Here is a 13,520-nt window from a genome sequence, read left to right on the forward strand (position 1 = left end):
AGATTAATAGAGTGCAGGTCTCTGCCAAATTTAGGGGTAGATGGAGTTGGAGAAGGGGAAATATGAGAGAGAGAAAATGAGAAGAGATTATGGTCATAGAAGAAAAAGTGAAATGGAGAAATCAGAGAGAAGTTTTATTTCTGTGAAAACCACCCATCCTTGTGAGTGCTGGCAGCAGCCCATTCGAGAAGGACAAACGAAGAGGTTAGAGAGAGAATGCAAGAAGCCCAAGGGAGAGAGGGGTCATCAATCGTAATGGGAGTTTTGGTCGTGGCTGTTTTGCTGGGACTAAATGGCCACCAGCATTGGACGTCAGATGGACCCTCCGCTTAAGCTGAGCCATCACTTGAATCTCAGCCACCGGCCGCTTGTAAGGTAAATTTTATTACTGCTTATGGTAAAGGGTTAATTTAGGGAGATTTAGTGCTTGGGGTAGGGATTAATTTAAGGGTTTAAGTGGTTAGGGTAGGGAGTTAATTTAAGGGGTTTAAGTGGGTAGTCTATAAGGTTAATTTAAGGGTTTTAGCGGTTAGTGTAAGGAAGAAATATTAGGGGTTTTAACAGTTAGGATAGGGGTTTAAGGGCTTAGGGCTTAGTGTAGGGGTTTTAAGGGCAATGTCTTTGAGTAGGCGGTTTTAGGGATATTGATTTTTGGTAGGGGGTTTAGGCACTTACCTTAGCAGCGAATGGCTGGTGGTAGCAAGTTCTGGCTGCGAGGAGAGTCGCGGCAAAGCTTTGGTGGCCATTTTATCATGGTGAAATGGTCGAAACCAAATGTCCGAGACCCTCATCAATATGGTAGTTGAAGTCCCTAAGGAGATGAGAAGGAAAGTCAGAGGAGAGAAAGAAAGAGAGACAAGATTCAAAGTGAAGTTAAAGGAAATATAAATAGTAGAGGAGGTATGCCAGTGGTAATAGTACAAGTTCAGTAATGAGTAATGGGCACTGAAAATGGAGTTAGGATAAGAGCAAAATTAAATATGTGCTAAATTGAATATAAGTGTTAGTGCTGTAAAGTGAAGAGTGCTTCTTCTTCTTCTTTAGTTTTTGATAGTATATGTCCTAATTTCTAGCGCAATTCAACTACAGAATCCAAGGCCAGTAGGTGTGAAGTTGTCCACTTCGTGTTCTACTCCTGTTGAAGTCTCTGTTAAACTCTGAAGTGTATCCCATCTAAAAATGGGCCACTTCAAAGATTGGATGCTGCTTACCCCTTGCAGATGCTGCTTTCTCAGTCTGTCTATAAATATATAGGCCTAAGAATTCACCTCATCTCATTTAAATTCTGCCCAGACAGCCCGATTAACATATTAGAAGCACAGAAGTCAAATGTTATTTGTAATCAGACATTTCTGATACCTATTGTATGCTAGCTGGTGGATTTACTAATCAGGTCAGCACAGCTGATATTAATAGCAGCAAAAGCAACAAGTAACCAAGTGTATACTTGAGAAAAGAAAGATGAAGTCTTTAGTATCTTAAAAGATGAGAAATCCTTGATCATTCCATGTTAATCTCTGTAGTATATCCCACTTAAAAATGGGCCACTTCAAAGATGGGATGCTGCTTGCACCTTGGTGTTTAATAAATTTCAGAAATGTATTTCTGAATACATATTATATTGCATCATGTGATATTATTTGATGTTTGATGTGCTGCATTCATTAACTCATAAAACACAACGGGTGGACACTTCTATAGGTGTTTTGGTGTTGGTTCAAAAAATATTTGGGTTTCAGTTGTGCCTGAACTTGACAGTTTTTTTTTTTTTGGATCTGTGAAAAATTAGAGTACAAAACCCAAAATAAAAACAAGATTATTTTTTTTTTATTTCCGCAAACTTTTTAAAACTTTAAACTTTTTCGCAAAATGATTTAGGTTTTTTTTTAATGAGCTGAAACATTTGTCCTTTTTATATATATAAATAAAAAAAGTAAACTAACATACCCATGAATAGGCTTCTTAGGTTTTGGCTCGAATTTCAAGTTTGACTCGAACTTCCGAACAAACTTTGTAGCTCAGAAAAGTTTGCATCTTGAATCCGTGAATCTGCCCATCCTAATAAAATACAGTACAAATTCAAACAAATTAAGGCTTATGAAGCTTTCTATTGATATATACTGTATGAAGTGAAAAAAAAGCACTATGACGACTAATAATAATGAAAACATTTCTAATACACCAAATTCAAATATTGAAGGCGGTGCTAATAGAAATAAATAAGAAATATATCTAAATATAATATAAATATTATTAAGAAAAATAGTACCTCAAAAGCCGAGGCAAATACATCTTTCAACAAGCGTGCTCAATGATATATTCATAAATTATCAACCATAATTTATTTATCATTAAATAAACGACGCATAGATTTCTTAACATTTTACATAACATTTAAAAACACATATAAAGTGCTAGAACAGACAACCCTAGTCAGTTCATAATTTCATACATAATTTTTTCTCATGTTTATCTATCCTGCCCTGGATGTCACTGGATTGTGCTCTGCCTACCTATTCTTACCATAATTTCACACTACATGAATGAAAAATAAATAGGGAAGTGCCTGAGAAAGTTATATATATATATAAAACGGTATTGTCTATTCATTTTTGATTATATAGATAGATACGCTGGGGTTGTCCTAGCACTTTACATGTGTTTTAAAATGTTATTAAGAGATTCCATCTCAATAAATCAATAAATGACATCAATAAATAAATAAGAATTGGTTAAAAAGAAATCCCAGACAACAAATCTAAATTAATCTAATTTTCTTCATGGCCAATATGGCTTCCAATTGATAGCAAATGGGTTTAAAGGGCAATCCCTCCCTCCGTTGAGTTTCGCATATATTTAATTTGCTTTATTTTGTAACACAATCTATGCAAACGTTATCATTTTGTTTCATTATTTTTTGTTAATCATATTGACCATGAGGCAATTCCATATGCCCTGTACTGTATCTCCGCTCTTAATGATGTCACTAGTCACATTGTCTGGCAAATCCTTCCTCTGTACTGTAGCACGCTCCCTGAGATTTCACAGCAGAAGTGTATTGTGAAATCTTGAAGGAGTACACTGGGTCTGCTTCTGATTTAACTCTCCATTTCACTTCCTTATAGTCATGTCATTGGTGGACGGAGAAAAGCATGGATGGGACTGGAAGAGAGGGCAGGATCTCATTGAAGATTTCATTTAACCATCCACATACTGAACAACCTATCCAAATTAGACATCATTTGATATGCACAGTGGACTTTGGTGTATGTGATCATATAACATTGTGGCCTATACTACTGTATGTCAATGAAACCGACAGGACAATCCTTGAATGGATTGCTGACTACTTCTGTCCACATGGTACTTCAGGATAAAACAACAGACAAACCAGTGGCTAAATATTTCTTATTGTTATGACTGTTCTATTTTTGTAATAGCCTATATTTAAATGCAAGTTTATGTTCTAATCTCATATTTTAGTCCCACTAGTAGAGCTACAGTACCAATATCAACACTGTGTGTAATTGTTGTCTTTATTTTCCCTTATAGCACCCCTTTTCCCTCACAGTTTATTTTCTCTATTGTTTCATTATTTCCTGAGTTCCCTCTTTTCCCAGTTATACTGTTGGCTCTATTCTTCTGTTCTCAACTCTTTCAACAATTTATATCTGTCAATTTAAAAGTATCCTGTTCACCCTCCCTTCCCTTGTCCTAACATCCATCTCCAAATGTGTTAACATTCAATTTTGAATGTTTACACATTTGATTCATCTAGAAATTCCAGAACCTGAAATATGTTTTTGTTTGTGCTAGAGAAAGACGAATATTTAAGGTTCTAGAACTATTGGACAACCGAACATCACAATATTTGCACTTGAATGTGCGGTGGTGGTTGGTGGTATTGCATACACTCAGACTAAGGTAGGCGAATGTCACTTTTTAAACCCAAGCCGCGAATATCTACGGGTACAAAGAAATGCCGCAGTCACAGCGAATTGGAATGACAACACACATGTCTCACATTGTATCAGTTAGGTATTCAACATGATGGGATGCCTCAAATTAATTTCCAATAACAAATTATGCTTTACACAAATGACACATTTTGTAATGGTTCTTATTACATTATGTCTTAGGAGTTTATGAGGCATATGTATCAAGTAAAGGTGGTGCAATTCTGGGCCATAAATATTGCTCATTGCTCAAACAAAAACTCCTATTGATTTTAATTAAAAATATATATATATGAAACACGTGGTGCTTTTATATCAGCACACAGGAAAGATGTTTTGCCACATTGCACTACTTTGGGGTCACAAACTGCTTTAATCGTGCAAAACTCAATTTAAATGGCACTTTTATGTGCCTATGTAGAAACCTAAAATGTCTCAATTTGTGCCTGCAGTGTTGAAAAAAATATTTTTCTCTCCTTTTTTTTGGCTCACCGAAATGAACAGCACTTGGTGTACAGATGTTAATGGTATACATATCTAGAAAAAAAATATTTCTGGGCACAAAGAAAAATGTCCTTAGAGTTGGCATAAACTCTAAATAGACTTTTAATAATTTTAGCACAGAATGAAGTGATATGTATTAACCCAGGAGTTTTTTTTTATGCAGCAGGTTTTTTTTTTATTACTGTAATACCCTTTCCCTATTATATTCTGTCGCTCTCCACCTTTGTATCCGGAAAATTTTCCTCAGGTGTCATCCGGAGGAATGAGCGGCAGATTACTTATTCAAGGGGGTCCAGGGTATTAGCGGAATCAAATTGGAACAAACAAATCTCCCACACTTCCTGCTGAGGCGTTAAGTATCCTCACTGGTAGGCCGAATAGCTCCTAGTGCCTGTAGCAGTGCCACTGACGTCACTGCTACGTGTCACCAGTAAGGCGACCATTAGCGATGACTCAGAGAAAGAAATCTGCAGGATCAATCTGAGCTGAATAACCGTGTAAAGGAATAACAAGGTGATTAACCCAATATGTCAATTCCTATGCGTTTCATATGTCTAGCCTACTTCATCAGGGATAATCCCCTTTAAGTACGATTGGTTTAATGTTAGTTATGTTATTTGAAGCTAGCGCAAGGCGGTGCTAATTTACCTTAGCATTAAGTCTTCTGTATGTTAATGGGATATACAATGAATGACCATTGTTTTTTTAATAGAATAAGCTTTGTGCATATGCATTAACCTCAGGGAAAATAAAGTCTGTTAATGATTTTGATAACAGTGCATTATTAGTACTGAGTTAACAAACCTCTGTGGATATGCGCCTTTTTATTTTCCCAGTATGGCTATTGTAAATATGATTACATTTATAATTGAAATGAACTAACACTAGTTAATAATTCTATTTAGTATGTATTGTTTGAATCCGCTTTCAACATTGCAGGATGCATTAATATACTTTCAGACAAAAAGTTATGCATTACATGTATAAAGTCTTCATGCATAGAGTACAACGTACATTTTCTGAAGGTTTATTTTATTTTTTATCACTGAAATTTTAACGCACAAAAAAATGTATAATATAATCTTAGTAAAAAAAGCCCGTTTGTGCTCTAAGGTTGATCATACAGATTTAGCCAGACTAACTGTTCTCGATACCGCGATTGGTTACGATGCCATGACCATGCGCTTGCGACACTGAAAACAGAAAAGAGTAATTCTGCGGGATCCCTGTTCTGAATGGGAGCCCCCTGGCATTAATCCCTCAGAGCAATCTGTGTGGAAGCCAAACAGTATTGAGGAGCTGGCCAGAGGGTTACGATGCACTCATCTATGGTACAGTACAGAAGCAATCTCCATTAGTTGCAGCTCAGAAGGTAAGAAGCACTCTCCATTTCTGTCCAAACCCTTGATGATGTAGATGACCAAATATGGGTATCTACATAATGAGGGGGGGTTCTATAGGGCAATATTTGGTCATCTATGTCATCAAGGGGGTTGGACAGGAGATTTAACACTTGCCAACCCTCTTGATATCATAGATCACCGAATATGGTCCTATAGTATTCCCCTCATGACATACAGTAGATACACATATTAGATCATCTATATCATCATGGGGTTGACAAACACAGAGACTGCTTCTTACCTTCTGAGCTGCTCTGGGCAAGGACACACTCACCTCCACTGTTAATCCTCCCAGGCAGCAACAGATCCCCACAGACACTGTCCTCAGTGTCACAGATTTTTGATCATTGATTTCACTTCGAAAAGGATCCGCCAATCCAGCACAGTCTCTCACGATGAGTTTCCCACCACAAGGGAATATCTTCCACGTGCCTTGACTCTGCAGCGTAGTCTGGTCCCAAACTTCAAGTGAAAGGATTCTCAGTGCAGTGCTGTGTCCTTGACTGATACTATACACTAATCAGGCAAGTTCCCTATCTAAGGGCTGTTCCCTGCAGCAGCCACAAACTAGTGGTGTCTCAGGGCCTGCACTGGGGCCTAGGGGAAATATACTGGCCTACTGCAGTGGGTCACTGATCCCTGCACACACCTCCTCTCCCCTTGCTATCCCAGCACCCACTGACTAGCGTGCTCCCTGTCAGTGACTACATCCTGTCAGCCCCGAGGAATCCTGAAGCCCTATTGTCCCTGGCGTCAGATATCTGCAGCTATGGCTTATGGGAATTGTAGTCCCAGCTGGGAACCTCCTCCTGATTGGTCTCGCTTTGCGCGCTTTCCACAAGCTGTCTGCAGGGACCGCCACAACTCTCATGCCACTGCGCATGCGCGAACGAGCCCAACATGGCGGCGCCCTGCATCTGCAATCACCGGGTTCCCCCGGCGACACGGCCACCCACGCAACTCCCTAGCGCGCAGCGGAGGTGAGTGATGGTTACCGGAACCTGGCTACGCAGTATTAACTTAATGTTAATCAAAAGTGTGTGCTCAAACGATGAGATAATTTGTATAAATGTTTACTATCTTTTTTCAGTTAACATGATGATATGCACCATATATTTCTTATTGTAAACATAACAATACATTAATAAATACAAATATGCATTAATAAACTGTGATGTGATTATGAAGATCCAGTGTTATACATGTGATATTAATACCTTTATACTGTATGGTTTTACATCTTCTTGGAGTTTACAGTTATGCCAGAGTTTTCACAATTCTTCATATGAATATAAAAACAGCAAGTTCCTCATTCTATAAAGTGTGATAAGTGCAGATGACGTGCTCTCGCAGGAAAAACTCTTTTAAAGTTAGTATATCAAAGTTTCATGCGATAACACGTCATCTTACAGAATAAAATCCACTTTGTGCATTCACAACCATCTAGTTGTAATAACGACTAGCATAATTCTCTATAACATCTATGATTTTGAACGGTATAGTCATTATATACATGTTACAATAAAGTCTCAAAGTCAGTGTCACTGATTATAACAACGTTTTAAACAAATGTAAAAACGTACTACATTCCGAGCTTGACATTTTTCCTATGATGTTTGTGTATATTTTGATTTTTTGATAAATAGTTCTCTCTCACCTCATATGCTCTAGGTTGTTTAAAACAGGCAGTCTAAAGAAACATAGAGATGATGCACTGTATCTAAATAAACAAAGTGTAATAGAAAGTTGTTTTGACACATTACTCCATTTTCTGTTTCTGTTGGCATCAAATGTACTGGAAGAAAGGATTTCCGACGTTTGATGCAGATTGTTGAGTAAATGACGTGGTGAATTGAGTAAAGACGTGGCAAATGCAAGATAAAATGGTGATGCCCGGAGAGGCAGTATTTGATACATCTAATTAAAATCTGTGCACCATATGACTCCTCCCTAACTCCTCCTATTGATAATTTCAAAATTACAAGTTGATACACATGGTGCACAATTTTGAAGCAAAAAACCTCTAAGCAATGACGCAAAATAAAAATGATGCATTTAGTGTCAATTTCACTATAAATTTGCCTTAATACATAAACCCCATATCTGAATTACTATACACAGTGTACTGTATGCCTATATAATTAATCAAAATAGGTTTTAATCTGTTTGATAAAATTGAACTTTTGTCAAAAACTAATTTGTAGAAACCAACATATAGCTGAGCAAAGCATAAGCCTCCAATCCTGTTGAAAGCAAGAAGAAAATCTTGGTGTGTAAAAAATACCTTTTCATTGTAGATTATGTCTTTATTAACTTGCATTTCGGTTTTTATTGTACAGTTTTGAAGATATATTTAGAATATTTCATCTTTTCTTTTTTAGGGGCAAGACTTACCATTACATGATATACTAAATTCTTCCTGTGATAATGCCACCATACAGGTAAGTGTGCAGACTTGAAACAAATGAACAGTTTTTTTAATTTGAAGAAAGAATTGTTTATATATACTTCGGGAGTTATTCTATATCCACTGAGGCTGCTGATTGGGCGGTTTGAAGGTGTAAAATAAGGTATCAGTATACATTTTTCTATACACTGGTTTGCTTTTTATTTCAGTACCTTAACTATTCTAGGACGTGAGACATAACTTTTATTGCTTTGAAATAAGCATTGAAAGACAAATTGTTTTTCTCAACCTGTGGTTCTTGATCTTCATCCCTGAATAATTGTTCACAATAGTGCAATATTTCATATGAACTGTTTTAAAATCTGCAGGTCCCTTGAATGTCTCCCTGTGTGAAAGTCTGTGCCAGTTATGACAGGTTTATTATCAAAGTTTAACAACTTGATCAGTCGTCTCTCTCCTTTATACTCCCATTGATACAAGGTTGTCTGGTGAAAATAAGGAGCTTAAGAAAAAAAGAACTTGTCAGGATCCACAGTAAAAGTGTCTGATAACTTTATATCTGCCAATAATTCTAAGATGTAGAATATGTGATTGAGTTAAATTACTACTGCTTTCTCTGTATACCGTACATTATTTTATGTAAAATATGCATTTGGGTTTTAATTTGTCTGATTTTTCTTATCCTAATCTAATCGCCCATATAATTTGAAAGTACTCTTTTATTTAGAGGAAATATAGATGATGATTTGTAGAAATATTGTACTTTTCTAAAAAGTGTATATTTTTTCCTGGCTTGCTCCACATATTTATAGACCAACATACAGTAGATTTAGTTACAGATTAAAGAGCACGGGTAGACAACTTCCGACCTCAAGAGCTACCAACAAGTCAGGTTTTTAGAATATCCCTGCTTCAGCACAGGTGGCTTCGACTGAGCCACTGATTGAGCCACCTGGGCTGAAGCATGTGTATCCTGAAAACTTTACCTGTTAGTAGCTCTTGAAGACTGGAGATGGCCACGCCTATAATAGAGTATTTAAAACGGCAAATGTACATGAAACTTATTTTTGGAGAAAACAGCTTTATAACTAATCCCTGAAGGTGCAGGTGGCACCCAAACCTAAAACAGAATGAGAAAGCAACTCCCAGAGTGTAGTAAATGTACTAACAAACAAAAAGAAAAGTAGTACACTCACAAAAGGAAAAAAAAAAAAGACATGGACTTAGCAGTGAAAAATTGAACCACATTATTGCAATTATTTCTGGGTGAGACTCTGTTAGGGTCCATATATATAAGTAAAAAAGGAAAAACGGTGTATATTGCGCTAAAAGGCTAAACAATATACAATACAGTGTAATAATATTAATAATGATATGTGACCCTACACAAAACCAAAATGGGCTAGGCTGCCAGGTGATATTAACTCCAAGACACAGTTAGCAAAAAAGAAACACAAAATAAACAATATAAACCGGCGCCTAAAGAGTCCAAAGGGGAATAGTTATAGTCCAATGGTGTTTAAAGTCTCTAGAGGTGGAAATCAGCTTTTGTCACTTTCCAGCTCCTCCACAAGACGTTACTCCATGCATATATTGCAGAAAGAGAAGAGACAAAAAGAAAACATCATAGTGCAACAATGCAAATATAGAACATGCAGGACAAACAGGACAGGACAACACTAAACAAAACAAGCAAGGCTGACTAATAGTACGAGTTAATTTAATATACACAATAAAAAAAGACTATAGCAGATGTGGGATCCGGTAGGTTAAAACCGGAGTCCTACTTACAGAACTGCCACAGATCATAAGCAGAGATTATAGATGAATGGTGGCCGGCTGCGGCTCCGTGTAAAGACGTGAAATCCAGAGGTTGCTCCAAATGGTGTCCTTTACTCCGCGACCGGAAGTACGTCACTCGGGGTGAATCTGGAGCTCTCCAGGGACTGTCAGTCAATCCGCAGCCGGAAACACGTCACCAGGGGTGGGTGGAGATACCGAAATCCCTTCTCTTATACGATTACTGCGATCACGCTCTGCAAGTCCTCTGCCTTAGTCAATGTAACTCAAAACAAACTGCCCAACTCGTTTCGTGCGCATGCGCACTTCTTCAGGGGGTATAGATCACTAGGCATGAGATACCTATATACTGACAGGACTAATACTATTGGATGGCAAAAAACTACCCATAACCTAATCAACCTGTGTGATTGGTCTAAATAACTGTCAGCCACGCCTAGTATACACACAGCCTTACTAACAAACTTAACAATTAACAAACGATCACATTACAAGATACAAAATACCTAAAAATGCTAACAAAAAATGAAGTTATATAATAAAAATCAACAAATAACATACATCATATTTCAACCATTTAAAAATGTGCATATTAATCATAAAAGAACATGCAAACTTAAATTCATAAAGGAAAAGTGACATATTCTTTTAGTCCATAAAAATATATATAAAAAGCTAAATTACTGCTCATTTATGATAACATAAATAAATATTAAAAGTTAAAAATATATATTAAAAATATAAATATAGGGGGGGCGTGTCCAGGATGCCAATGAGAGCGGCTGTGTAGGAGAGGAGCTCCACAGACCCTGACATAAAATCAGCTGAATTAGCGCTTTTTTCCCCCCTAAAAACACTCGCAATTGCTGCCACAAACCACCCTAATACCTTTAGCAGCCAGAATGGCAACAAACTGAAGTCCCAAACCACCCCGGGAGTCGCAAAATACTTCTCCCCTTCACAGCTCGGAGGCTACTTCAAGATCCCAAGATGGCGCCGGCTCCGCGAGCACACGTGGGCCCAAGCAGGCAATAACCGAGCGGAGCAACACAGCTACTCCACTACCACCGGAGGAAGAACTCATCCGAGCATTCATGCAGGAGATGATCTCCACAATGCTAAATAAGCTCCACTCCTCACTGCAGGATGACCTACGAGCTGCGGTAAAATAACTCAAACAAGATATAACGGGCCTAACGGAGCGCACCACGGCCCTGGAGCTCAAGATGGCCGAAACCATGCAATCCCAGGAGGAGGCAGCCAAATAAATATTCCGGCTAGGTACAGAAGTAAGCAGCCTAAGAGATTGCCTTGAGGACCAGGAGAATCGCGACAGACGCCAGAATATTAGAATTCGGGGCGTCCCAGAAGCGGTTCTGCCTGGTCAGCTCAAACCATATCTTCAGGACTTCTTTAACTCACTGTGCCCCGACCTCACACCAAAGGACATGGAGATGGACAGAGCCCATCGTGCCCTAGGGCCACGCTCTGAAGACCCCAACCGGTCAAGGGACATAATAGCCCGCCTCCACAGATACTCTGTAAAAGAACAAATAATGGAGGCCTGCCGAACCGGGGAGACTATCAACTTTAAAGATACTCACCTCCAAATATTCAACGATTTGTCTAAGCGCACGGTACTACGGCGCAAAGAAATGCAACCATTAATATCATTGCTCCACAAGAAAAAGATCAAGTACAAATGGGGATTCCCATTTAAGCTATCGGTACAAAAAAATGGCAAATATCTCACGATAAGACACCCGGAGGATATCCCGTGGTTCCCCAAGGCTCTGGATCTAAACCCCCCTGCCGACTGGATCCAAGACCCCACCATTCCCAGGGGCAACATGCAGAGGAACCCCCGATCAGAACATCAGAGAGGCTGGCAGGCCAAAAACAGTCGCGGTCTAGATAAGAACCGCAGCAACCAACCACTACAGTTACCTCCAAGTTTATTCCCTCACCCAGTTGGACTAAACAGCGATCAAAGAAGTTCCCCTTAAAAGACACTCCTGTCCCATGAGGCGACACAATCCTGGGTATGACAAACACAGATCCTGAAAACAGGAGAAGCGGGAACCCCGAACGCAAACCACAGAAATGCAGTCTAGCGGACACACCGCAAAGAAAAAAGGGATAACTGCCACCGGACGTCCTTCGACTTACCTCACCTCGCCAACAACCGCAGCCCAGCAAAGAAACCGGATGAAACTGCGGGCACCGGCGCTGGCGGGGACAAGCCGCGGCCTCGGATGAATCTGTGAACGGAGAAGGAGTACAAGAGTCGGTCCCCGCTGGGGCGGATGTGCACATCTTTTTTTTTTACCATATACATGGACCCGCACTGCCCGGGCCAGGAGAGGAGAGGTCGGGTATTCCACGACAGGAGCAGCACAGGGGGAGCCTGGAAGGCCGACACGCAGATCTTCTCCTCACGCCCCACTCTCCCCTGCATCCCCCCCTCCCCCGGGCAGAGAGCAGAGGTCTCCGGTAACAGTGAGTACTTTTGCCCCCACAAAGCAAGAAGGCCCGCAGGCACAGTTAAACCGCCTGGGTCAGGTCACTAGGCGCCGATGCAGCGCAAAGTGCAGACTTACCAAATATGACTCATGGGCAGACATATATAAGGACTGGGAACAATGTACAAAGTTGAGAGTCGTTCATTATACTGTTTGTTAACCTGTCCCACATATACCTCTCCACTCCCCCCCCTTCCCCCCCAACCCCCCTTGTTCCCCCCCTCCAACCCCCTCCCCACCCTGCCCCCTGATCCTCCCACCCTATCCCTCCCCCCCTCCAGGGACACTAGACACCCCGACAACTGCGGCCAAGGCAATTGAGTCAAGAGGACAAGCCTGGAAGCAACCATAAGCTTAAGTACCTAGGAACCCACATAGAACTAATGCTACACATAATAGGTGGAAATTCATACACGGACAGTCCCCAAAGATTATGACAACCTAAGTTGTAATATGAAACAATGTATCCCCCACTCCCCCTCCCCCCCTCTACGCTCCCCCCCCCAGCCCTGGAGGCTTCCCCCCCCCTCTCCTGACACCCTATATACCCCCCTCCCTCCCCATAAGCTCCCCTCACCCCCCTCCCCCCCCACACACACCCCTCTCCCTCCCCCCCTCCGGAAACAAAGCGGTTAAGGGTTGATGATCATATTAACGATCGCAGAAATACGGTCATAACGAGTCAAAAAAAAAAAAAGCGGCATGATATGAACTTCTACAAACTCACTCAGAACCAAGGTTGCAAACAATTGGTCCATATCCCCGTAAAAATGCTCCTCAAAAGCTATGATGAATAATACTGCAAAGATTTGTGACAATGCTAATATAAAAGCGTATTGCAAAGATAAGATGTGATGTACCCCCTCCCCCCTCTCCCCATATGTCCCCCCCCTTCCCCCCACCCTCCCCCTCTCCTCATATGTCCCCC

The 13,520-nt window shown here is 40.1% G+C and overlaps 1 protein-coding gene across 7 annotated transcripts in view; it reads left to right on the top strand.

Moving 5' to 3' along the window:
* The window catches only part of PCDH9 (protocadherin 9), a 2,211,246-nt gene that overhangs the window by 1,114,740 nt on the left and 1,082,986 nt on the right, over window positions 1-13,520 (top strand). For all 7 annotated transcript variants that reach the window (XM_075591028.1, XM_075591030.1, XM_075591031.1 and 4 more), the window contains one exon: window positions 8,245-8,304. In XM_075591028.1, the coding sequence (XP_075447143.1) occupies window positions 8,245-8,304 (60 nt within the window). The remainder of the gene's footprint in view (window positions 1-8,244; window positions 8,305-13,520) is intronic.

This window comes from Ascaphus truei, chromosome 3, assembly GCF_040206685.1.
Source record: "Ascaphus truei isolate aAscTru1 chromosome 3, aAscTru1.hap1, whole genome shotgun sequence".
Classification (NCBI taxonomy): Eukaryota; Metazoa; Chordata; class Amphibia; order Anura; family Ascaphidae; genus Ascaphus; species Ascaphus truei.